Here is a 25,497-nt window from a genome sequence, read left to right on the forward strand (position 1 = left end):
TAGTAAAATAGTAATAATAAAGTCTGGGGCAAGGGGAGTTGACTGAAAAGAGACATGAGGGAACTTTCTGAGGTGAAGGAAATGTTCTACATCATGACTGTGGTATGGATTACACAAGTATCTAAATTTGTCAAAGGTTATCAAACTATATGATCTGTGAATTTCACTCTATGTAAACTGCCTCAATTTAAAAGAAAAATTCAAAAGAAAACTAATAAAAAGACGTAAAAAAAAAGTAAGATTACATATATTTTAGCCCCTCTGCTCAATTTTGTTCTTGATTTTACAATTTTGTGCTTTATTTTATTTGGACAGACATACAGTGATCAAACACTTAACTTGTTCAAAAGAAAAGAATAATTTTCACAGGATAAATTAAAACATTTGAACATTAAGCAGTATTCACAGGAAAAATGAAATAAATACTTGAACATGCTTAGACTATGAAGAGACAATTAAAAAGCAGGTTCAACTAATAGTGAAGTTTCATTCTCCTGTGAGAGCCCTATCCTCAAGAAAGTAAATCTTCTCTTAAATGAATGATCTCATGGAGATTTAATATCTACCTTTTCACCTTCCAAACTATATAAATCCATTTTTCAGAATTCTCATATAACTCCATATAGAAACTTAAAGTGTGAGATACAGAACACAACACCAAAAGTCCATTTCTACTAATCATACTGAGAGTCAAAGTTTTATTAATTCATGTTTAAAGCTCAGCCACTAAATGGACTGGACTTACCAATATAATTTACACAATCAGATAAACTTCTGGAAGCAAATGGCCCTTCATATACAGTTTTACTTTTATCAAACAAATAAACCATATAGCTATCACAGCCTCTCTGAAAAAGAAACAAACAGTTAAAATCGTGTTCAAGGATCTTTGAAAATCCTAGGTTTTCTAAATACTTATGCACCAGATTTCCTACTTTGAAATGCAAATGAACAAAATCAATGTGTATTAGCATATCTCTTACAGATAACAGAGTACAAACTTTTGTTGAGGAAAAAGACCCCAACTTTTGTATGGGCTAAAGTGAACAATCACCAAAACCCAAAGAACAAATGCAAAAAGATATATACAGTGAAAAAACTAATCGGTAATCAAAACGAATGAAGTACTGATACATGCTACAACATGCATGGACTTCAAAAATACAATGCAAGTAAAAAAAGTCAGACACAAGACTATATATTACATAATTCCATTTATATGGAATGTTCAGAAAAGGCAAACTTGTGGAGATAAAAAATAGATTCCTGGTTGCCTGGGGTGGACAGAATGGAGATTAACAGTTAATGGACTGTTAATGGAAATGTTTTTAAGCTGATTTATGGTGACAGCTGCAAAATTTGGTAAATTTACTTTTAAAAAAAATCACTGTAATTGAGCATCAAGTCAGTGACAAGTTAATAAAAAAGAAATAAAAAATCACTATATTGTACACCTTAAATGGGAACTAACATGATAATATGCCTCAATAAAGTCATAAAAAGAAAAATGGGGAAAAAAGTCATGACCACAGTCATATTTTACCACCCATTTATCCTTTGGCAGGACCTATGAGACTGCTGTTCTCACAGTAGTTTCAGAGTACTGGGCTTCAAATACAAAAAGAAATTTTTTTTTTGAGACAGGGTCTTGCTTTGTCACCCATGCTGGAGTGCAGCGGCGTGATCATGGCTCATTGCAGCCTCAACCTCCCTGGGCTCAAGTGATTCTCCCACCTCAATCTCCCAAGTAGCTAGGACTACAGGGGTGCACCACCAAACCCTGCTAATTTTTGTAGTTTTTGTAGAGACAGGGCTTCAACATGTTGCTCAGGCAGGTCTCGAACTCTTGAACTCAAGCAATCCACCCTCCTTGGGTTCCCAAGGTCCCGGGATTACAGGCATGGGCCACTGCACCAAGCCAAGAAGGAATATTAATTGGAAGTGTGGCAGGCCAGGTCTCACTAACGCAGGCCTAAATAACAACTGTTTCAGCACTGACAGAGTGGTGAAGTTAAATATTAAAAGCTGAAAGAGTGGCCAGGTGCAGTGGCTCATGCCTGTAATCCCAGCACTTTAGGAGGCGGAGGCAGGAAGATTGCCTGAGGTCGGTCAGGAGTGGCGAAACCCCGTCTCTACTAAAGATACAAAAAATTAGCTAGGCATGGTGGCGGGTGCCTATAATCCCAGCTATTTGGGAGGCTGTGGCAGGGAGAATCACTTGAACCCAGGAGGCGGAGGTTGCAGTGAGCTGAGATTGTACCATTGCACTTCAGCCTGGGCAACAGAGCAAGACTGTCTAAAAAAAAACTGGAAGAGCCAGTGCCCTTACACAAAGGCTGAAATGTAGCCAAAGCCTACCAAGAGTTCTGCCCAGGCCTTTCCCGGGCCTAAAAGCAAAATAACGAAGGAATTCTTAACAGGACCCGTTCAGAATTAAATAAGTTTTATTGGGGGTCTGAAGAAACCCCAGGCCTCCACAAACAAGTTTATTGGGGGTCTGAAGGAACTCCTTAAACCTCTGTGATTTAATAGGAGACAAGATAAGGGTAATCACCCCAGCACCTGGACCCATTCAGAGTAAGTAAATGTATTGAGGCTCCAGAGGAATGTCTTCAAGACTCAGACCTTAGTTACAGATTAAAAGAAGTTAATCACTTATGTCTTTAGTTGAATGCAAACTTACACATAGACATATAGCTTAGAAGATAAATAAACTACGGAAAAACTTTGTAATTTTGAGTTGGTCTGGCGATAATTTCCAGGCCTTCTACCTGTAACTGGTTACAGAAATAAAAACTCCCATCTCTCCCAGTTCATCTGCATCTCGTTATTGGGCCACGAGAGTAAGCAGCCTGACCCTCAGTTTGGTCTGGGAACAGGAGCAGAAAACTGGCACCAAAGAAAAAGTCTTGCAAAGTTTAAAACAACAAATGTTTCATTTCTATCCTGTTCACCTTGCAAAGCAATGATAAGAGTTGGGAGTAGGACAAAACCAAAACAAAATGTGCGGCCTCCCAAGGAATTCCAAGTATGCATAAAAATTGCAGGGCATGCAATCCCTCTAGATTTCACATACTCTAGGGATATTATAATTAATTTTCTTACAACTCCATCTAGAACACATTGAGAGGCTGGTTTCCGAGGATCCAGAGAAATTCCTGTCTCTGAAAGAAGTTCTTGAGAACCAGTATTTATTCCAGTTTCACGCTCAATACGAGACTGTAGTGAATGAAGACTTTCATCAGGTGGTAACAGAAAAGAAATTATCTTTGCAGAAGTCATATTTAGGATGTGTACTATCTGTATAAATAAGAAAAAAAGGTAAAGTTATTGATCATTTGTTACATAAAAGATTCGCTGCCAGATACTAAAAGGTGAATATGGGCAAAAGGCATTATTTCTACATTAAACAAGGCTCACTCATTCTCCAAAGTGAGATCTCCTTTTATAATTATAAAATGACATTCTGAAAACTGAACAATTTCCTTTTCTACAATAGATGTTAGTTCCAACAATAAAATTTCAAAGTTAAGAAATTTTCAAAATTAAGAAAATTTCAAAATTAAGAAAAATCCCAATTTGAAAGAACAGTTATTTATTTTGAAAAAAACATTATCATAGACCGAAAAGGAAACATTCCAATTCATGAAGTGCCTAACAGAAGACAACCACAGGCGTAAACCACTTTCACATAACATCCCCAATAATTAGATCTTTTAATCTCCATTTTAAACAAAGAAAGAAACCAGAGTTCTAAGTTAAATAACTTGTTAGGGATCACACAGCTAATAACTGGTAGAGCTTGGATCTTAACTCTTTTTGTGTCTGGCTACTTCGTGCTGCCTTAAGAAATCATCTGATAGAAGAACTAGGTCTCTCTTTAAACAGGAAAAAGCATTGTTATGTGTGGTGAGTTACCTTTTTATAAGACAACCTAATCCCAGAGCAGCAACCTGCCTAAGGGCCCCAAATCAAGTAAGAACAGTTCTATCACTCTCACCTAAAGCCCCAGTAAAAGTAGCCTGATACAGGCCAAGTGAGTGTGAGGCTGAGTCAGGTGGGGCTCTGTCTCCACCTGTCAGCGCGGACAGCCACAGAGCTGGACTTCAGTCTTTTGAAAAGAACATGATTTTAAATTCTTTTCCTTCCAGTATCCTTACAAAAGCCATACGAAATTAATGCCTACATTTCTCCATGCCTTACATTGACTAGTATATGCAAATGATTAAAATTCTCTCTGCTGAAAATCCTTACTACAAAGGTAAAGCATTAATCCAAGGCCACTATTATTTTTTTCCCTTTAAAACACAAATCTGAATTGATGTTTTCAAAGACACAAAACTACAGACAATAGTACAATAAGCCCCCTCCCAACCCTGTGAATGACTCACCTAGTTTCAACCATCATTTACATAGAGCCTATCTTGTTTCATCTGTCATAGCCCCGTCTCCTGATTTATTGCTTTATCTTTTACATATTTTATTTTGTGACAATTTAATTCTTTTGACATATAAAAATGTTATATATTTGAGTTATACAACTTGATGTTTTGATATACATTGTGAAATTATCACATTTCAGCTAATTAATATATCTGTCACCTCTTCATAGTTGTCATTTTTGTATCTTTTTTTTCTTTTGCTGCCATAATTTTTGGACCTTTTGATCAACATCTCTACATACACCCCCGCACCCCTATCCCTGCAGCCCCTGGCAACGATGATGCTACTGTCTGCTTCTATTAAGTTTAACTATTATAGATTCCACATGTAAGTGAGATCACACAGTATTTCTCTTTCTGTGTCTTGCTTATTTTACTTAGCATGTCCTCCAGGTTTATCCACATTGTCCTAAATGGCAGAATTTCCTTCTTTTTCTTAAGGTTGAATACTATTCCACTGTGTATATATACCACTTTTTCCCTATCCATTCATCTGTCAAAGGACATTTAGGCTATTTCCAGATCTTGACTATTGTGAATAATGCTGCAATGAACATGGGAATGCAAATATCTCTTCACAAGCCTGCTTTAAAATCCTTTGGATATATACCAAGAAATGAGATTGTTGAATCTTACAGTTCTTTTTTTTTTTTTCTTTTGAGACAGAGTCTTGCTGTGTCACGCAGGCTGATGTGCAGTGGCATGATCTCAGCTCACTACAACTTCCACCTCCTGGATTTAAGCAATTATCCTGCCTCAGCCTACGGAGTAGCTGGGATTACAGATGTGCACCACCATGCCCAGCTAATTTTTGTAATTTTAGTTGAGATGGGGTTTCTGCATGTTGCCCAGTCTGGTCTCGAACTCCTGGCCTCATGTGATCCACCTGTCTCAACCTCCCAAAGTGCTGGGATTACAGGCATGAGCCACCATGCCCGGCCGGTAGTTCTATTTTTAATTTTGAGGAACCTTTGTACTGTTTCCCACAATAGCTGTAATATTTACATTCCCACCAACAGTGTACAAGGGATTTCTTTTCTCCCACATCCTCACTAATGCTTATCTTTTTTCTTTTGGATAATAGCCACCTCAACAGGTGGGGGGTGATATCTTAGTGTGGTTTTGATTTGCATCACCCTGATGCTAAGAGTTGTTGAGCACCTTTTCATATGTTTGTTGGCCATCTGAATTTCTTCTTTTGAGAAGTGTCTAATTCAGGTCCTTTGCACATTTTTAAACTGGGTTATTTACATTTTTGGTATTGAGTTGCATGAGTTTCTTATAAATTTAGGATATTAATTTCTTATTGGATGTATGGTATGCAAATATCTTTTCCCAATCCATGGGCTGCTTTTTCATTTTGTTGATTATTTCCTTTACTGTACACTTTTTAGTTTGAAGGCCCACTATTATTTCCACTTACAAATCCTAACACAGATGCCCAAATAAGTGGTGCTACAGAAATACTAAACTGAGGCTGGGCGTGGTGGCTCACGCCTGTAATCCTAGCACTTTGAGATTACAAGACAGGTAGATCACTTAAGGTCAGGAGTTCAAGACCAGCCTGGCCAACATGGTGAAACCTTGTCTCTACTAAAAATACAAAAATTAGCTGGGCTTGGTGGCACAACGCCTATAATCCCAGCTACTTGGAAGGCTGAGGCAGGAGAATTGCCTGAACCTGGGAGATCAAGGCTGCAGTGAGCCGAGATCGCACCACTGCACTGCAGGCGACAGAGTAAGACTCTGTCTCAAAAAAAAAAAAAAAGAAGAAAAAGAAAGAAAAAAGAAAGGGATACTGAATATTCCCAACACAGAGAAATTATGTTTTAGCTGACAGATATGCTAATTACCCTAATCTGATCACTACACAGTATATGTATTGAAACATCACTATTTACCCCATTAATATGTACAATTATTTGTCAATTTCAAAAATTAGGCTGGGCGCGGTGGCTCACACCTGTAATCCCAGCCCTTTGGGAGGCCAAGACAGGTAGATCACTTGAGGACAGGAGTTCGAGACCATCCTGGCCAACATGGCGAAACCCTGTCTCTACTAAAAACACACAAAAAATTAGTCGGCCATGATGGTGCACACCTGTAATTCCAACTACGCAGGAGGCTGAGGCACAAGAGAATCACTTGAGTCTGGGAGGTGAAAGTTGCAGTGAGCAGAGATTGCACCATGGTACTCTAGCCTGGGTGATAGAACAAGACTCTTATCTCAAAACAAACAAACAAACAAACAAAAAAAACAAACTTAAAAGCGTATTAACAATTTTGTTTGTTTGTTTTTGAGACAGAGTCTCTCTCTGTCACCCAGGCTGGAGTGCAGTGGTGCAATCTCGGCTCAATGCAGCCTCCACCTCCCAGGTTCAAGCAACTCTCCTGCCTCAGCCTCCCGAGTAGCTGGGAGTACAGGCATGCACCACCAACCCTGGCTAATTTTTGTATTTTTAGTAGAGATGGGGTTTCACCATGTTGGCCAGGCTGGTCTCGAACTCCAGATCTCAAGTGATCCGCCTGCCTCCACCTCCCAAAGTGCTGGGATTACAAGCATAAGCCACCACACCTGTATTAACAAAATTTTAAAAAAGAAATACCAAACTGTTTTTATAACCTGAAGCTGATCCTTTTCATGTGAATTCCAAATGTCATAACACGATTGCCAGTATTTATCTTATTAAGAGACTTTTCTTTAATATAAATCTTTATGTTTAAAAGGGGAGTAGGGAAATCTTCAAAACTGATACAGATTTGCAATACAATTATACTACCTGAGACTTTCCATGCCTTCACAATTTAGGCAGATTTCACACTATGACAGCTGCCATTTATAGCAATAGCAGAAAATCCTATAATGGACATCTACTTTTACACAGGATATTAGAGTATGTCATCATGGCATCCCACTACCAAAGCTCCAGGCCAGAAGGACGCAAAAGAAAGAAAAGGAAATACAACCTGAATTTATCTTTTTGCTCACTGTAATATTTAATGAGTACCTACTATTGGTAGGTACATACTATTAAGTGTGTTGTGGTGGTAGTAGTGTGTATACAAACTGAGTACCTTATGATCCTTGCCCTCCATACAGTTAGAGTCAAACAGAAGATATTAAGATATACTAAGAGAACTAAAGTACCAGGCAAAATGTGATAGGTGTTATAATCAGCGTAAAGTATCATACACTTGGCAGTAGGAAGTGGGCACTTCATAAAGGAGGCACTACTTGAGCTAAACTTTGAAATGAAAGAAAGACTGAAATGGGAAAACACTGAAAGGAGTTCCTTTAGCAGAAAACAAGGTGAGCAGAAGCAGAAAAGTAGAAAGGGATGGGCATAATCAGAGAATATAATTAATCCAGTTCAAATGTACCTAAAATGATGGCCTCTCAGGGCGTTAGTAAGACCATAAGTCCGGGAGTGTAAGCTGATATGAAACCAAGATAGGTTTTGAGTACCAATGAAAGGGTCTGGACTTTATTTAATAAGTGAAAGAGAACTATGCAAGTCTTTCTAAATTGAGAACCTAGCAAGCTCAAAATTGTTAAGATATTCAAAAGATAAGTTTGATAAAACAATTGAATATATCGATTGAAGAGAAAGGAAGAGTCAACACAGCCAAAGTTTCCCACCTGGGTAACTGGAAAGGTGACAGTGCAAATAAGAAGTGTAGGAAATCTATAGAGGTAGATTTAATGGGGCCTGGTGCGGTGGCTCACGCCTGTAATCCCAGCACTTTGGAAGGCCGAGGTGGGCAGATCACCTGAGGTCAGGGTGTCAAGACCAGCCTGGCCAACATGGTGAAACCCCATCTCTACTAAAAATATAAAAATTAGCCGGACATGGTGGCAGGCACCTGTAATTCCAGCTACTCGGGAGGCTGAAGCACGAGAATCACTTGAACCCAGGAGGTGTAGGTTTCAGTGAGTTGAGATCATGAGACAGAGTGAGGCTCCATCTCAAAAACAAAAAAAAGTAGATTTAATGGATACAACAAATACGTTCAGTTTTTAATAAATTAAGTTGTAAGTGCCAGTGAAACAGCCAGGTAGTTATACAGTTATACAGCAGTTACAAGTCCTTGGCAGAAAAGTCACAGCTACGGAGATAAATAACTTTAGGAGTTAGCCATATGTAGTTTATAGGAAAAGCTATACAGTTGAAGAGACTGCCTAATAAAAGAAAGGAAATGTAATAGAAAAAGAGAGAACCAAGAAGAGACTCAGAATATAGTTACATTTAGGGGCATGAAACAGGAGGCAAAAAAAAAATAATTAAATGCTACTGTTTCATCATTATTTTTAGTGGTAGGTTCAGTACACTTTTTTCAACTCTTCTACATATCTAAAGGTTTTCATAATAAACAGTTGGAAAATATGCATACAATCAGACTTGCTAAGCTATTTTTTCAAAAGGGAAATATTTCAGTAACTGTTTTGTTGCTTCCTTTTTTAAGTGAAAATCAAACAGACATCATTCCTTTCTTGTACAATATATATAAACATTTTGGGAAAATGTCCTACAGTAACACCAAGCTGTTTTGCAGTTCATGCTTCTGTACTTTTGCTTATGATGCTCTGCTGCCTATAAATCTCTCCCGCCCTCACCCTTTCCCTAAAAACTCTCATTCTTCAAAATTCAGTCCTATTATCATGTCTAACAAGCATCCTTGAAGCTTCTTGAACTACTATAACTAGTACCTTATACATACCTTATTCTGCATAACCTCATAATAATATTGATGCTTTGAGGAAGATATTACTGTCCTTGAGATAGAGAGACATTTGCTCAGGTTCACAGATAGGTAAATAGTGGTGCTGCAAACTGAATTAAAGTCGGTAAACTATAAACTCCATAATGTGGACTCTTTCCCCGTGCCCTATAACAAGAGGCTCACAGATGCCCTTCAAAGCAGAAACGATGCTATGATTCCTATGACAAGTATGAAACAAATGCGAGATGTGGTTCATTCACAACCGAAATGTTTCAGAGGCAACATAGAACTAAAGCCCTGCTTTCCTAACACACTGAGGGATAATTTATTCTTTGGCACAGTAGAAGGAAACCAAATCAAGAAGAAGCCAGGTATCTTTTCAGTGTTAGCCAAGAATGACATCCATATGGCCTCAAGTTTCTATTTAATAAAGTATGCCAAGGTCGGGCACGGTAGCCCACATCTGTAATCTCAGCACTTTGGGAAGTCGAGGTAGGAGGATTACTTGAGGCCAGGAGTTCAAAAACAACCTGGTCAACGCAGTGAGACGCCATTTCTACCAAAAATTTAAAAATTAGGCAGGAGAGGTGGCGCACACCTGTAGTTCCATTTACTCTGGAGGCTGAAGTAGGAGAATCACTTGAGCTCAGGAGTTCCAGACTAAAGTGAGCTATCTCGCCATGTACTCCAACATTACATGATTATAATTTCTCATTTCAATTTTAGAAACCTGTATACTACAAACAATCAATACAAATGTAAAGACTATTGATGAGAGTTGTTTCTGGGTACACTGCATAATAGAAGTATCTATAGCTCTCATTCATATCAATAAATAATTTACTAAGAACCTGATACATGCCCTGCTCTGTACAGAATGCCATGGTTAGGAAGGGTAGGGTGGGTGATTGTTAATAAAAGAAGTAAAAAATCCCAACATTGAAGAAGACAACAATCTATATGAAGATGCATGAATGGAAGATGAGAAAGAGAATATAGCCTTTAAATGACAAATTTTGTGGCAGAGACCATTTAAAGAAAAGCTCTTGAAGATATGCCAGTGTAGGTGAGACGATACACAGAAATGGATATCATACCCGGCAGAAGGATAGCATCTGTAAAGCACAAAGGTAGATAACGGGTTTGAGGCATAAGGAGCAGTGACAAGCTGGTCTTGTATGAGGTAAAGGTTAAGAGAAGCAGGTACAAGGCAAAACTTGGTTAGGGAAAGCCCCCCAGAAAAGCAAGCAGATCAGTTTACACTCGACTTGTTAAAAAAAAAAAAAAGAACTATGTTAGTTTCTTGGGCAGAAGAATAAAAAAGCATTTTCAGAAGATGAGATAGGTAGTACATATTGAATGAACTATAGGTTAGGGAGTAAGTGCAGAGCCATGAAAGGCAGATAGGAACCTTCCTTACCAAATCAAATCCAGTATGACTAGACATAAATGAATCCAGGATAATGGCAACAACATGGGAAAAGGTAAATAAAAAAGTTGCTTCAAAGGAGTAATTAACAAAGACCACAGAGAAGCAAACTGAGATAGCTTGCTAAATAAATTTTCAAAAAAATCATTTCTAAGAATATAATTTTCTTTTTCAAACAAGCATCAGGGCTGGACGCAATGGCTCACACCTGTAATCCCACTTTGGGAGGTGGAGGCGGGCGGATCACCTGAGGTCAGGAGTGCGAGACCAGCCTGGACAACGTAGTGAAACCCTATCTCTACCAAAAACACAAAAATTAGCTGGGCGTGGTGGTGCGCACCTATAGTCCCAACTACTCGGGAGGCTGAGGCAAGAGAATCACTTGAACCTGGGAGGTGCAGGTTGCAGTGAGCTGAAAACGTGCCACTGCACTCCAGCCTAGGTGACAGAGTGAGACCCTGTCTCAAAATAAATAAATAAATAAGCAACAGGAAAAGATTATTAAACTGCATTTATGCTAATTTTCCAAATAAACTTGTTACTTTCAATGATGGTCTTATGCAGTAGACCCATTAAGACTAACCTTCAAATTCAAAATGTGATCCATTAATACAAAACATCTTGGCTGCTTCAAAGTAAGGTCAACAGGTCCTCCTCTCTGCTGTGGGTCCCAATTCAACATCAACTGTAGCCAGTTTTCCATGGGTTCTACTATTAAACTAGAAAACATACAAAATGGGGTGAAAATCAAATCATTATGTTCCAATTTCCCTTTATACTGTTAGGTAATTTTGCAGGTTGTCCATTTTCTTTCCCACATCACTTATCTGTACCATTTCATAACTTACTTTCAAATTCATGAAATGAAAGGGGACAAACTTTTTTCATCAAAAACTACTCAAAACTCCACGTTAGTTACTGACAACTCTGACGGATGAGTCCAAATCCATTCTGCAAATAACCCATTTACTTTATTATCCTAAGAGCCTTCTTAGGACATATGTCAATCAGTTAAATGGCAATTCTTGTTTCCACTAGACCTGTGCTGTCCAAAATGGTAGCCACTAGTCCCAAGTGGCTACTTATATTTACTATTTATTCAAAATTCGTTCTCTAGCCAAACTAGCTACCTGTCAAGTAGTCAATAACCTCATGTGGCCAACAGAAATATAGAAGGTTTCTACATCATCACAGAAAGTTCTACTGGATAATGCAACTTGAAACAGACAACTACTCTCCTGTTCCTTTACAACCCTGGAGAAACTGAGGCAAACTTCCTTAACTAAAATATACTTACCTACAAAGGCTATTTGGTTGAGGTAAATGGCTACTAAACCGAACTTCTCCTGACATCTCTTCACATGCAAATATACACTTTGGATCCTTCTTCTTAATCTTCTCATGCCTATAAAATCAAAAGCTACCTCAGTTGACAAAGTGATTCTCACAAATTAAGATTTCTTGCCATTTAATTATATTTAATTGTATATTTCAAAGACAACTAAACAATTAAAGAAAGAAAAAAAAAGACAAATGAAAAAATTTCCATTCCCATTAAGCATGCCCAAGTTCTCATCCATTTCTTACCAGGTAAATGGTTGCAGATGATGCAAAAAAGGCCTATATCCAGCAATACATTCAAATACCATGGTCCCAAAGCTCCAATAATCAACAGTGGCTGTGTAAGGCTTATTCTCAAAGAGCTCTGGGGCCTTCAAAAGAGAAAATGCTTTAAACACCAACACTGTATGGGAAAAGCTACTTTATTTTTGACCTACTATATTCATGATCTTCAGAAATAAGAGAATCCTATACACACTTAAATTCAAAGAAACAATACAGGTCTCACCAGATACTGCAGTGTTCCCACAAAAGATGTACACAGACTTCCTTGATCAACATCTTTGGCATATCCCAGATCAATTATTTTATGTATTATCTGCAAAATAATAAGACAGATTAAGTATTAAATGGTAGAGAAATTTAAAAAGGAAAGACAACAATATCCTTATAAGGCTGTAGACAGGGTAGTGGTGAGGACCTTGGGCTCTGTAATAACACAAAAATATTTCAAGTCTGAGTGCCACCACTTAACTAGGTGTGTGATCTATCAAGTTATTTAACCTCTCTCAGTAATCTAATTGAATGACTAACAGTCCCTGCTTCACAGAATTGTTATTAGGATCCAAAGAAATAACGAAAGTAAAGAAGGTAACACAGTGCTTGGTACATGGTAAAAATTGAATACAGGTGGGCTATTAATTTTTATTTTACTATATTCAAAATAAGCTCGATCCATTAAACTGGAAAGTAAAGGCAAGGGTGACTTCCAAACTTGAAGAAGCATCATACCCCCTTAGAGTAGATTAAATGTGAGTAAATACTTAGATCTAACTTCAGGAATGTCCTGACGTCTTTGGATTAAAAAAAAAAAAGCAGAGATATTTGGTGCCAAGCATACGTGAAAGGTTCCTAAGAGAAGAAGCAGCACCAAGGTTCCAACACCTCCAAGAGGCCAACAACTATCTTCACTAACTAAAGAGACGGCACATACAACTCAACACAAGGTTCAGACTCTTGGCCTTTAAGTCCTTATTGGAATGAAATTTGGATGCTGGAAACAAGAAAACTGCTTAAGTTACTAATGAAATGAACATTTTAAGAGTCAATTCACAATTTCTGGTTCTTCTCCAGATGACTCATTTAAATTGGGGGAAGGAAAATAAGTTTTAAAAATATATATACTTTCTTTTTTTTCTTAAAGTGGACCCAGGATGTGTATGTATGTGTTTTAGACGTGCTTCATAAGAATAAAATAATAAGTGTTAACATATTATGTATTCACGGCCTGTATCTTTGCTAGATACTATGCTGGAAAAACAGACTTGAACGAGACAGGTGAAGTCTAGGAGCTGGGTTAAGTATGAAAAATGAAAAAAAAGAAAAAGAAAAAAAAAACAGGTGCTGTTCCTTCTCTGATGGAACCACTGTTTAGCAGAAGGGACAAAAAAACTAAACACAAAACTACAGTTCAGTGTGGTGAGGTCTGAAATGGAAAAAGTAAGACTGTTATGGGCATACAGCAAAGACACCACAGCTCAAGGACTAACTGTATCAGAAAGACTATATTCAATAGGCATGAAACATTACTTCAGGTTTCACCTACCTTTCCACCAACATCCTGAAGAACTATGTTTTCAGGTTTTAGATCTCGATGTATAATTTTGTTTTCATGCAAATATCGAATCCCAGACCCTAAATGAAGTTTAAAATATACTTTGAAGTAACAGAAAGCATTGAGTTAAAAGAAAAATTCACCTCACATTTTGTGCAAATCTGCTCTGATGCTCAAGTTTATATGGATCATCGTTAACTACACAACTAATACTACAGTAGTTCAGGTTTTCTTCACAGAAAAAAAGTAACATTAAACAAATACTACAAAATTATACTATATGTTCATTTAACTCATTAGAATTAACATCAAATAGAAATGCAAAAAGCAATTGGGAAAATCCCTGAAACTCTTATAAGCCTCTTTCTCCTACCTAAATCACCCATTTCAATTGGACTTTAGCCCTCATGACCTTGGAAAAGAGGCAAAACCAAAATCTATGGGGAAACAAATTTTTGGTTTTTGAGGTTCCTCCAAAAGGTTGGGTACTGGTTATTTTAGGAATTTTTCTGGAGTCATTCTGATTAAGCAGAGATTTTTCACCCTGAAGAATTGACTTGGCCAGGCGCGGTGACTCACGCTTGTAATCCCAGCACTTTAGGAGGCCAAGGCAGGCGGATCATGAGGTCAGGAGTTTGAGACCAGCCTGGCCAACACAATGAAACCCCGTCTCTATTAAAAATACAAAAATTAGCCAAGTGTGGTGGCGGGCACCTGTAACCCCAGCTACTCGGGATGCTGAGGCAGGAGAATCGCTTGAACCTGGGAGGCAGAGGTTGCAGTGAGCTGAGATCGCACCACTGCACTCCAGCCTGGGCAACAGAGCTAGACTCCGTCTCAAAACAAACAAACAAACAAAAAAGAGTTGACTTGAGGACCCATCCCTCAAGGAGATGCAATTCCACTGTAAACAAAATTACTATGTCAATGGTTGGGGGGGAGTGAAATTGAGTAAGATCATTTCACATGATTTTTTTGTCAGCTATCGGAACATCTATTAGACAAAAAAAGGACTCTTAGCCACAAATAAATAATAAAATATCCTAGTTTCTTTTTGTGCATGTGTGACAAAGTCTCACTCTGTTGCCCAAGCTGGAGTGCAGTGGTGCAATCTTGGCTCACTGCAATCTCTACCTCCTGGGTTCAAGCGATTCTCCTGCCTCAGCCTCCCGAGTAGCTGGGACTACAGGCATGCGGCATTGTGCCCAGCTAATTTTTGTATTTTTAGTAGAGATGGGGTTTCACTATGTTGGCCAGGCTGGTCTTGAACTCATGACCTCGTGATCTGCTTACCTCGGCCTCCCAAAGTGCTGGGATTATAGGTGTGAGCCACTGCACCTAGCCAAAATATCCTAGTTTTAATTTAGCATCAACAGTAATAGATTTTTATAACTTCTTATAGATGTTGAAATTCTATAGACTTTGTACAGTGTATCAACAATTCTCCTGAATTCCCAAAAAGACCAAAGGGACATTACATTACAATGGTATTTTAATACTGATACGTACCTATATCACTTAGTAAAGAAAGTATCTGGCTTTCTTTAAGTCCACAACAATTTTCTGGTTTGTTGAGCAGCTAAAAAAAGAAAGAATTCTAAAAATCTGTTCTGCAAATTGCTGGGCTGCAATAGTGACCACACATTAATTACTATACTCTAAAAGAATATTCAAATGAGAAAATAATTCATAATAAAATACAAGGGAATAAAATTACCAAATCCATACTGAGGGCATGTAAATTTCATGATAAGGCTCATAAAAGTAAAAAGAGGCAAAAAGCCTTTGAAACTGGAAAAGGCTGACAAATCTCACGGATATATATAAAAATGGTCATATGGGCACACTTAAAATTAGGTAGAAAAAAAAGATTGCAATACAGAAAACAACTTTTTATAAGCACCTTAACCACTGAAATTTTCATCTACCACCATTGCTATAGTCCCATCAAACAGCAACAACAAAAATGCATTTTCTAAATCAGGAGTCAACAAACATTTTCTGTAAGGAACTATATGGTAAATATTTTAGGTTTTGCAAGTCACATAGTCTCTGTTAAAACTACTCACTTCTGCAGCCATAAGAAAGCAGCCATAGACAATGTGTAAAGAAATGAATGTGGCTGTGTTCCAATAAAACTTTATTTACAAAACAGGAAGCAGATCATAGTTTTTCCGATTCTTATTCTAGTTTATTACATTTAATATGATTCAAACATTACTAAAGTTTGTGATTTACCATCTCTCATCTCAAAACATCCACACTACCTTTCGGAGATCTCCTCCAGAACAGTATTCCATTGCTAGAAGAGGCACATCATGAATCAAAATATTCAGTTCTTCAGGAACATCACAGGCCTTTACAACATTGGCATGGTTCAACCTAATAAGAAAGAAAAACATTACAATAAAAAAAATTATTTCCAATAAAAAGGGACTGGATTTGAAATGCTACTTAATTGTGGGTGGATGAACAGAGGGGGAAAGATCAGTATTATTTATAATATTCTAATTTCTGATTTGTATAATTAAAAATTAGTAATTTTTTAAAAGAAAACACACATAAAAATACCATCACTATTACTACTATTACATTTCTAAGTGCCAAGCAGTAAGCATTTTAAATATATTAACTCAGTTACTTGTCACAATAATCCTATTATAGGTAGATTTATTAATACTTTCACCACACAGGAGAAAATTGAAGCACAAATTGGCTAAGTAACAAGATCACACAGTGAGTAGGTAGTCAACTAGGGATTCAAATCTGGCGTTCTAGGCTGGGTGTAGTTGCAACTGTAATCCCAACAATTTGGGAGGCTGAGGTGGGAGGATTGCTTGAGGCCAGGAATTCAAGATCAGCATGGGTAACACAGTGAGACCTCATCTCTACAAAAAATTAAAAATTAGCCGGGTGTGGTGGTGCATGCCTATAGTCCCAGCTACTCCAGAGGCTGAGGTGGGAGGACTGCTTGAGCCCAGGAGTTCAAGTCAAGCCTGGGTAACACAGCAAGACCACATCTCTTTAAAAAAAAAAAAAAAGAAAAAAAGAAAAAGAAGCAAACAGAATTTCCATGTACATGTAGGACCTGATAATTTATACTGTTAAGGTTTCCTGGTGATTCTACCACATAACCAAGTTTGAGAATCAAAATGGAATTAAGCACAGATATTAGAGTCAGAAAGTATTTATTTCAAATCCACACTTTACCAACCACCAGCTATGTGACTCTATAAGCTTCAACTTCCTCATTTACAAAATAATACCTAAATATAAGATTGCTGTGATAACTGGAAGAATGATCTGTAAAGTACTTAGCACACTACCTGTGGAAGTTTTAAAATATGTCTACTTCTCTTTTTAAGAGCTTAACTCTCCTCCCCTTGAATGTAGGCTGTACTTAGTGACTCACTGTAACAAACACAATGTGGTGGAAAAGGATGGAGTCTCACTTCCAAGGAAAGATCATAAAAGATATGTCGGTTTTCATCTTGCTCACTCGTTCACTCTCTCTCTCTCTCTCTCAGATCACTCACTCTTTCTGGGGAAAGCTAGCTTGCATGTCATGAAGACATTCAAGCTTCCCCATGAAGAGGCCAACACGGCGAAGAACTGATGCTTTTGGCCCGCAGTCATATAAGTGAGCATGGAAGCAGATACTCCAGCCCCAGTCAAGCCTTTGGATTACTGCAGCTCCAACCAATATCTTGAGATGTCTCAGGAAAGACTCTAAGCTGGAATCACCCAGCTAAGCCACTCCCAAAATCCTAAGTCACAGAAACTATAAAATACTAAATGTTTGCTATTTTAAGCCACTAAATATTGGCGTAATTTATTTATTTTTTTATTGATTTATTTATGTATTTAGAGACAGAGTCGCCCAGGCTGGAGTGCAGTGGTGTGATCTCAGCTCACCGCAACCTCCGCCTCCCGGGTTCAAGCAATTCTCCTCCCTCGGCCTCCCAAGTAGCTGGGATTACAGGTACCCGCCACCACGCCCGGCTAATTTTTGTATTTTTAGTAGAGATGGGGTTTTGCCATGTTGACCAGGCTGGTTACAAACTCCTGACCTCAGGTGATCCATCCGCCTTGGCCTCCCAAAGTGCTGGGATTATAGGTGTGAGCCACCACGCCCGGCCCTAGCTGACTTTTGTTAACTGAAATGAAATACTTTTTTGATTGTGGTAAAATACACAGGGTATTTTCAGACAGGGTCTTGCTCTTGTCACCCAGGCTGGAATACAGTGGTATGATCTCAGCTCACTGTAGCCTTGACCTCCTGGGCTCAAGCAATCTTCCCACCTCAGCCTCCCAAGTAACTGGGACTACGGGCATGCACCACCACACCCAGCTAGTTTTTATATTTTTTGTAGAGATGGGGTTTTGCCATGTTGCCCAGGCTGGTCTCGAACTCCTGAGCTCAAGCAATCCACCCACCTCAGCCTCCCAAAGTGTTGGAATTACAGTGTGAGCCAATGTGCCCAGCCTGGCATCAAATACTTTCACAATGTTTTGCTACTATCACTATACTGCACAAAACTGTTTAATTCTGCAAAGGTGAAACTCCGCACCTATTAAAAATTATTCTCTATTTGCTGGTCCCTTCACCCTCTGGCAAACAACATTCTACTGTCTTTCACTGTGAGTTTGACTACTCTAGCTACCACATATAAGTCGAATGACACAGTAATTTTTCTTTTTGTGACTGGCTTATTTCATTTAGCATAATGTCCACAAGATTCATCCATGCTGTGGCATGTGTCAGAGTTTCATTCCTTTTTAAGGCTGCATGATATTCCATTTCATGAATATACCACATTTTGTTTATACATGTCTCTGTTGGTAGATACTGGGTTGCTTTTACCTTTCAGCTATTGTGAATAATAATGTTATGAATATGAGTGTACAAATTACTCTTTAAGTCCCTGCTTTCAATTCATTTTTGTATATACCCAGAAATGGAATTGCTGGATCATATGGTAATTCTATTTTCAATTTTTTAGGAATCACCATACTGTTTTCCGTAACAGCTGCACAATTTTACATTTCCACCAACAGTGTGTAAGTGTCCTAGCTGATTTTAACTAAACCTTCTTAATCCTAATGTGATATTATTATTTGAAATAGAATATATTTAATGAGAGAAAAAAATATATGTTCCCAAAAAGATCCTGAGAAGAGTGGATTCCTGGCCTTTTTCCCCATGATGACATCTGGTTGGGCTGTAGAACCAGGGAAATGTAAGTCAAGAAGTACACTTACTTCTTCATAATCTGGATTTCATGGCACCATCGTTCTCTGTTTTTGGTACTTAGCTCTAGGCGACAAGACTTAATTGCTATTTTGAGATCAAGTTCCTGCCAAAATAGAAAATCAACAGAAAAAAAAAAATTAGGTTCTTGTGCAGATTTATTTGCTACCAAAGAAATAACCTAAGAAAACAAAACTTTTTAGCTTTACTAATTAAATATATTTATCCACAGCTCTCTTGAGGCAATGTTTTTTAAAAGATAAACCATGAGACTATTACACCAATGCTTTAAAACTGACCTTCAAAGACACAACAGCATACAAGGGAAAAGTGACTGAAACTGATTTTATAACAGGTCTTTTCGGAACTCTCTCTCATATATAATGGTAGAAAAAAAAAGATCCTGTCTCCTCAGCAAACCCCTTTCAGAGCTTAATCAAGACAAGTAATACGGGCCCCAGCTTCTAGCATAACTAAAATGAAGAAGGTAATTCAGGGCTTCCTGGACTCCAAACAGCAAGAGAAAGTTTTAATATAACCAAGCCTAAAGCAAAAAACTCCAGTCCTAATGTATGCATTTCAAATGACATGAAGGAAAAAAATCCTACCAATGAGTGTACTTCTGCTTCCATAGCTACATAATGAACCTAACATCTCTTGCCTGTGACTAGTAATTTAGCCAATTCTGACTGAAATTAAACCCATTCTGATGCACATTACAGGAAACAGCCAGACCCCATCATATTCTGGCAACATTAATAATGCAGCTCAGAAACAGCAGTCAGGGCTAAACAGGCTACACTATGTTTCTGATATCATGAGGAGAGTTCAAAAGAATTTCCAACATATGTAATCTCTGACATAAACCAGAGTTGTAATAAAAAGGCTCTGTATGAATACAGAGAGAAGAGCCCAGGGGCCAGGACAGAAAAAATATATTATAGGTGGGGAAGCAAGACATAGCTTGGATAGGGTAGTGTGAATTGGAGGGTGACAGGAAAAAAGAAGCTAGAGATAGGATGATACTTGGTGCATAGAGAAGAAGGAAGCTAGGATAGACTACATGCTAGCCTACCCACAGTTCTCACTCCCTTCAATCTTCCTTTTGTTATGAGCAGTTGACCAGTTATATCTATGTCCCATGCAGGCCTTTACCACCATGGAGATGAGAATCAGGCACAACCATGAACAACACTGAGCCCTGAAAGCTCATGTTAATGGAGCAATAAGTTATCTATTTCAAAAATCCCACTTTGTAAGATCCTTCAACTCTTTAATTTATATTTCATCCACCCTGTGAAATTCTACCTTTTCACAAAGAATGTTCTATGGGAAGTTTATAAATGTACAACAACAACAAAAAAGTTATGTGTTTAAAAAGTCGGAATATGCTGGAGATAGGGTGATGGCTGTACAACGTCAATGTACTTAATGCCACCTAACTGTACACTTAAAAATAAAGTGATAAATGTTGTGTTATGTATACTTTACCATAATAAAACAAAAAGTGATTAATTCATCCATCCCCACCCAGGGACCAAGAAAAGAAGTCACAGAAGCTGCCAGCATGCATCCTTTTTCCTTATGACCAGGCTGATAGGCAGGCTTAGGTAACACAGGCAACATGCCACTGGAAGCACTTGGCTCCCACTTTTTTTTTTTTTTTTTAGTGTGTTATGTTCCCTCTGATGGTGAGAATTATTAAATTTACTACTCATCCTGCTATCACAGGACTTAATGCCTTAGTCCTTCACCTTCCATTCTCTTTCTCCAGGATTTTCTCCTATGCCCTATCTAGAAACCTGGTTCACAAAACTTCCTCAGTTCTATCAGTTTCAGTTGTCATTCTAATTACCCTAAACATGCCTATTTCCCCAAGGTAGACTCCTTATCTCCCCTTTCTCCCACCCCAAATTATGAGCTTTCTCACTACACCCATGTTCCTTTAGATAACAAATTATTACTTTTCCTCTTGAATTCACTTCTTTATTCACAAGCCAAGCCCAGGCATTTTAGTAAAATCTTACCTGTTCATCTTGTCCCGTATGTTGTTCCACTCAAATTTATCCTTTACAAAACCATTTTCCTAGAACAACACTTTTTACCTTGACATTTCCTTAAGGCCAATTAATGAGGAGCATTATGATCATAGCAGCAACAACAACAAAAGTAGCAGCAGGTGCTAACAGTTGAGGGCTTTCATGGGTCAGGTACTGTATTTAGCTTTACACACATTACTATTTTATTTAACTCTCAAACCCACGATGAACGTAATTATTATACTATACTTACTTTACAGGCAACAAAACAAAGCCTATATTACAGGAATTATTAGTCCAGGGTCTATTTACCTAAAATGTCCTTCAGGAAAGGACAATGCATGGCAATGCATGGTTGTGTGGATGTGCATCTGTGCATTTTTCTGGGGAAAGGGTTCATAGCTTTTATTGGTATATCAAAAAATACATGTCCCAGGCCTGGCGCGGTGGCTCACGCCTATAATCTCTGCACTTTGGGAGCCTGAGACAGGTGGATCACCTGAGGTCAGGAGTTTGAGACCAGCCTGGCCAACACTGTGAAACCCCGTCTCTACTAAAAATACAAAAAAATTAGCCGGGCACGGTGGCGGGCGCCTGTAATCCCAGCTACTCAGGAGGCTGGGGCAGGAGAATCGCTTGAACTCGGGAGGAGGAGGCTGCAGTGAGCTGAGATCGCGCCCTGCATTCCAGCCTGGGCGACAGAGTGAGACTCCGTCTCAAAAACAAAAACAAACAAACAAGACCCAAATATAATTTTTTAACTGCTGCTACAATGGTTAAACATTCTCTATTAAATCAAAGTAAAATTCTTGAGTCTGATGTTAACTGTCCTCCACCTACTAGAGCGCCCCCCATCTCCATCTACTAATATCGCCTTCCGTTTGAAGCCATGATCTGCACCAACTTATTCTTATACTGTCCCGACCTGGAATACGTCCCCAATTCCAAAGCCCATCCATGCTTCCAAAGGCTTAACTCTGGACCCATCACGAAGCCTTCCTTGTCTACTCCAGTCCCCACTGATACCACACGGCCTCCAAGCGCGCGCGCGCGCGCACACACACACACACACACACACACACACACACGGACGCACACATTCCAAAAGGCAGTCCCCTTCAGCCCTCTTCTCACACATTCGTGCTCCTACATACACACTGTGACGTGCATCTGCCTCACACACCCTGACGCTCTACATTCACAGGGACACACACGCACTGTCACACTCACTAAACACCTGGTCACAGCCTGACAGTCATACCCAAGTTCCCCGCAACAGCTCTATCTATGCTCAGTACCTCAGATGCAACTTTGGACACACAGGCATAGTATCTTTCTCTCTAATACACACACACAAGCCCACTGGCCCACAAATACTGCCCAAGGTCCCACCAACCATCTATCCCACACTGTCAGCCCTGTGTTCCACAGACGCTCAAACCCACCGCCGCTCCCTCTCACGCCCCGCCTCACCCGATGCTGGTACAGACAGACGTTCCCGAAGCCGCCGGTGCCCAGCCGCTCCCGCATCTCCCAGGGCCCGCCCGCGCCCGGCCGCAGCCCCGGGGGCCGCTCCATGGGGCGGGAGGGCAAGCGGCCTCAGGCTCCACCGTTGTTCCAAGGCCGGTTCCGGGCCGCCGATGCTCGCGCGTCTTTGTTCTCGCGAGAATGAATGCGTCACTTCCGGTAACCGCTGCGAGAAGGGCCCTTCCCTAAGTTCTCCCAGGGCGCTGCTGGAGCCCTGCCGGCTAAGGGATGGGGAAACAAACAGGTACTCGGTCCGCTCTTTAAGTCCCCTACGTATTTTCCGGGAGGGCTGAACGGAACCACAATGTTTTTGTAGTCTTGGAAAACATAAGATCTCTCCAAAGCCCACATTCCCGTCAAATCCACTTTTCAAAGCAGTCCAGTCTCTCCTGTATTAACTTTTTTTTTTTTTTTTAATTAAGATGGGGTCTCGCTGCGTTGCCCAGGCTGGAGTGCAATGGCACGATCACGGCTCACTGCAGCCTCGACCTCCCGGAATTAAGCGATCTTCTCACTTCCCGAGTAGTTGGGATTGCAGGCGCGCACCAACTCGCTTGGCTAATTTTTTTTTTTAATTTTTTGTAGAGACATGGTCTTGCTACGTTGCCCAGGCTGGTCCCGAACTCCTGGCCTCAAGTAGTCCTCCCACCTCGGCATACCAAAGTGCTGGGATTATAGACGTGAGCCACCGCGCCCGGCAATTAATCTTTTCTAAACTTCATATTGTCTCCACTCCTGTCTACACTTCACCTTTCTTCAGACCCCTGCCATCTGTCCTCCAACTCCACCACCCGCTGATCCGGCACGCTAAAGACCACCAATGATTTAAAGGCTGCGAAATCGGAAAAATACTACGCTAGCAGGCCCACTAATGGATTAGCCTTCTTGTTCACTTACTTCCCAATACACTTGCTCCAGGATATCCCCCCTCATCCCAAATGACTCAAGGATGTGACGCTATTCCGGAGTGAAGAGTGTTTCTCGGGATTTCGCGAGCTTTTTTCCTAGATACCTCACGGAGCTTGCTGTCCGGCAGTCCAGTTATGGGTTTGCCAGCACAGTAGTTCATTGTGAGAAGTGTTTTTAATGGGTGCTGCAGGGCTGCAGAGGCAAGCTTTGGGAATGCTGTTGGTGCAGCAAGTGCTTCCGGGTGGCGGATTGCCATAGCATAGGTGAAACAACTCCTGGTCTTCCATTTAAGAGGGTCATACCTTCACTGTACCTGGGGGATCTCAATACTCCAAGTAAAGGAATCAGCGTGGAATCAAATTATTGAGAAATGTGATGCGCAACCAGAATGTTGAGCACTGCATGAAACAGACGAAGTCGATGTTGTAGGTCATTAGTGACATGTGGTATGGGAGGTTCTGGTTTCTCTAAGTGCATGGTTTCCATGGACTTGCAGATGATGGTGCCTCTGAGGACATGTCATTTAGAGCTGGGCAGACCGCACAGAGAATTGTGGTACTGATTGTTATAACAGTATGAAGCCCTCTCATTTGCTGTTATGTACAGCATGGCCAGTGCTAATGTGCTCAATTTCCATAGGTGGGGCTGTAATCTCCTAATTCCCAGTCAAAAGAGGTAGGAAGGGATGCTGAGGACCCAGGGATACTGATGATTGGGCTGACCCAAAAGTGGCCATCTTTGTGGAAACCAGGTTGGTTCCCCTGGTTAACTTTTTAAACACCCCCATTCCCAGGGCCATGAGTAATTTGAGTTGTTTTTTGTTGTTGTTATTGTTTGAGATGGAGTTTCACTCTTGTCACCCAGGCTAGAGTGCAATGGTGTGATCTCAGCTCACTGCAACCTCCACCTCCAGGGTTCAAGCAATTCTACTGCCTCAGCCTCCCGAGTAGCTGGCATTACAGGCGCATGCCACCACGCCCAGCTAGTTTTTTGTATTTTTAGTAGAGACGGGGTTTCACTGTGTTGGCTAGGCTGGTCTCAAACTCTTGATCTCAGGTCATCTGCCCGCCTCAGCCTCCCAAAGTGCTGCAATCACAGGCGTGAGCCATCTCGCCTGTTTTTAAAAAAGCCTAAGCCTGTTGACCCCAGGCTCCACAATCTTCAATTTTCCGAATCTCAGTTTTTTTTTTTTCATGAGTAAAATAGAGGTAATACCTATCTCACAGAGATTTTGTGAAGATTAAATGAAACAGTGTCTGGACCATAAGTGCCCAATATAAAGGTAAAAATATTTTTCTTTTTGCGCCTAATACGTAGCATTCTCTTTGCTCCTTCTCTATGTAAATGTTAGATCACTATTTTCAAGCACTCCTTAAATACTGATATTTCTCAGGTAATCATCTTCAGCTCAGGACTGTATTTACCCTATCTTAATTTCACCTATGGCCTATACCCTGATGATCCCCAAAGCCCTGTAACCAACCCAGGTACTGATGAGTTTAGAACTGCCCAGCAGCACAACAGACACATATTAGATATATCAAGCACCTAAAACAATATCCAAAGGAGAATTATCTTTTTTTTTCTTAAATCTGTCCCTTCTATTCCCCATTAAACTGTAATCTCTGGGACAACAGGGACCATATTGGGACATGACTATGGTCCTGGAGCTTAGAAAAATGCCTGGCACATAGGAGTTAAATATCTGAAGGACTATATGGGCTCTTATCTATGAATAAGATGAATGCTTTAAGAGAAAAATAGCAAAAGCCTTGGATCCCTTTTCAACTTTGGGTTGCTCAGGGAGAAACCGCCCTGTGTGATTTTGGAGTAACAGCTGGGCCTAAAGCTCTAGCGCCTCCTATTACACATACTACTTCATTTCAACAGTCATATTGCAACATGAACACAAGACACTTCGCAACCATGGAAAAACATCTGGATTTCATTTGGTAGTTTAAAGGTTTTTGAAAATGTTGATATACACAAGCTGTACTTGGAGC

General features: G+C 39.7%; 1 protein-coding gene across 5 annotated transcripts in view; it reads right to left on the reverse strand.

Moving 5' to 3' along the window:
• CHUK (component of inhibitor of nuclear factor kappa B kinase complex) overlaps positions 1–22,677 on the reverse strand; it is a 40,790-nt gene extending 18,113 nt beyond the window's left edge. For 4 of the 5 annotated variants that reach the window (XR_008510215.2, XR_008510214.2, XM_024253204.3 and 1 more), the window contains exons 1-11: positions 22,532–22,670; positions 19,031–19,125; positions 16,036–16,150; positions 15,278–15,347; positions 13,760–13,848; positions 12,443–12,532; positions 12,181–12,305; positions 11,891–11,998; positions 11,177–11,312; positions 3,106–3,300; positions 746–848 (exon numbers count right to left, since the gene is read on the reverse strand). Coding sequence is in view for 3 of the 5 variants with exons in the window: in XM_024253204.3 (XP_024108972.1) it covers positions 746–848; positions 3,106–3,300; positions 11,177–11,312; positions 11,891–11,998; positions 12,181–12,305; positions 12,443–12,532; positions 13,760–13,848; positions 15,278–15,347; positions 16,036–16,150; positions 19,031–19,125; positions 22,532–22,636 (1,231 nt within the window). In the remaining 2 variants the exon portion in view is untranslated. 5 annotated transcript variants of the gene reach the window in all.
• Positions 22,678–25,497: the final 2,820 nt, after the last annotated feature.

The sequence above is a fragment of the Pongo abelii genome, chromosome 8, assembly GCF_028885655.2.
Source record: "Pongo abelii isolate AG06213 chromosome 8, NHGRI_mPonAbe1-v2.0_pri, whole genome shotgun sequence".
Classification (NCBI taxonomy): Eukaryota; Metazoa; Chordata; class Mammalia; order Primates; family Hominidae; genus Pongo; species Pongo abelii.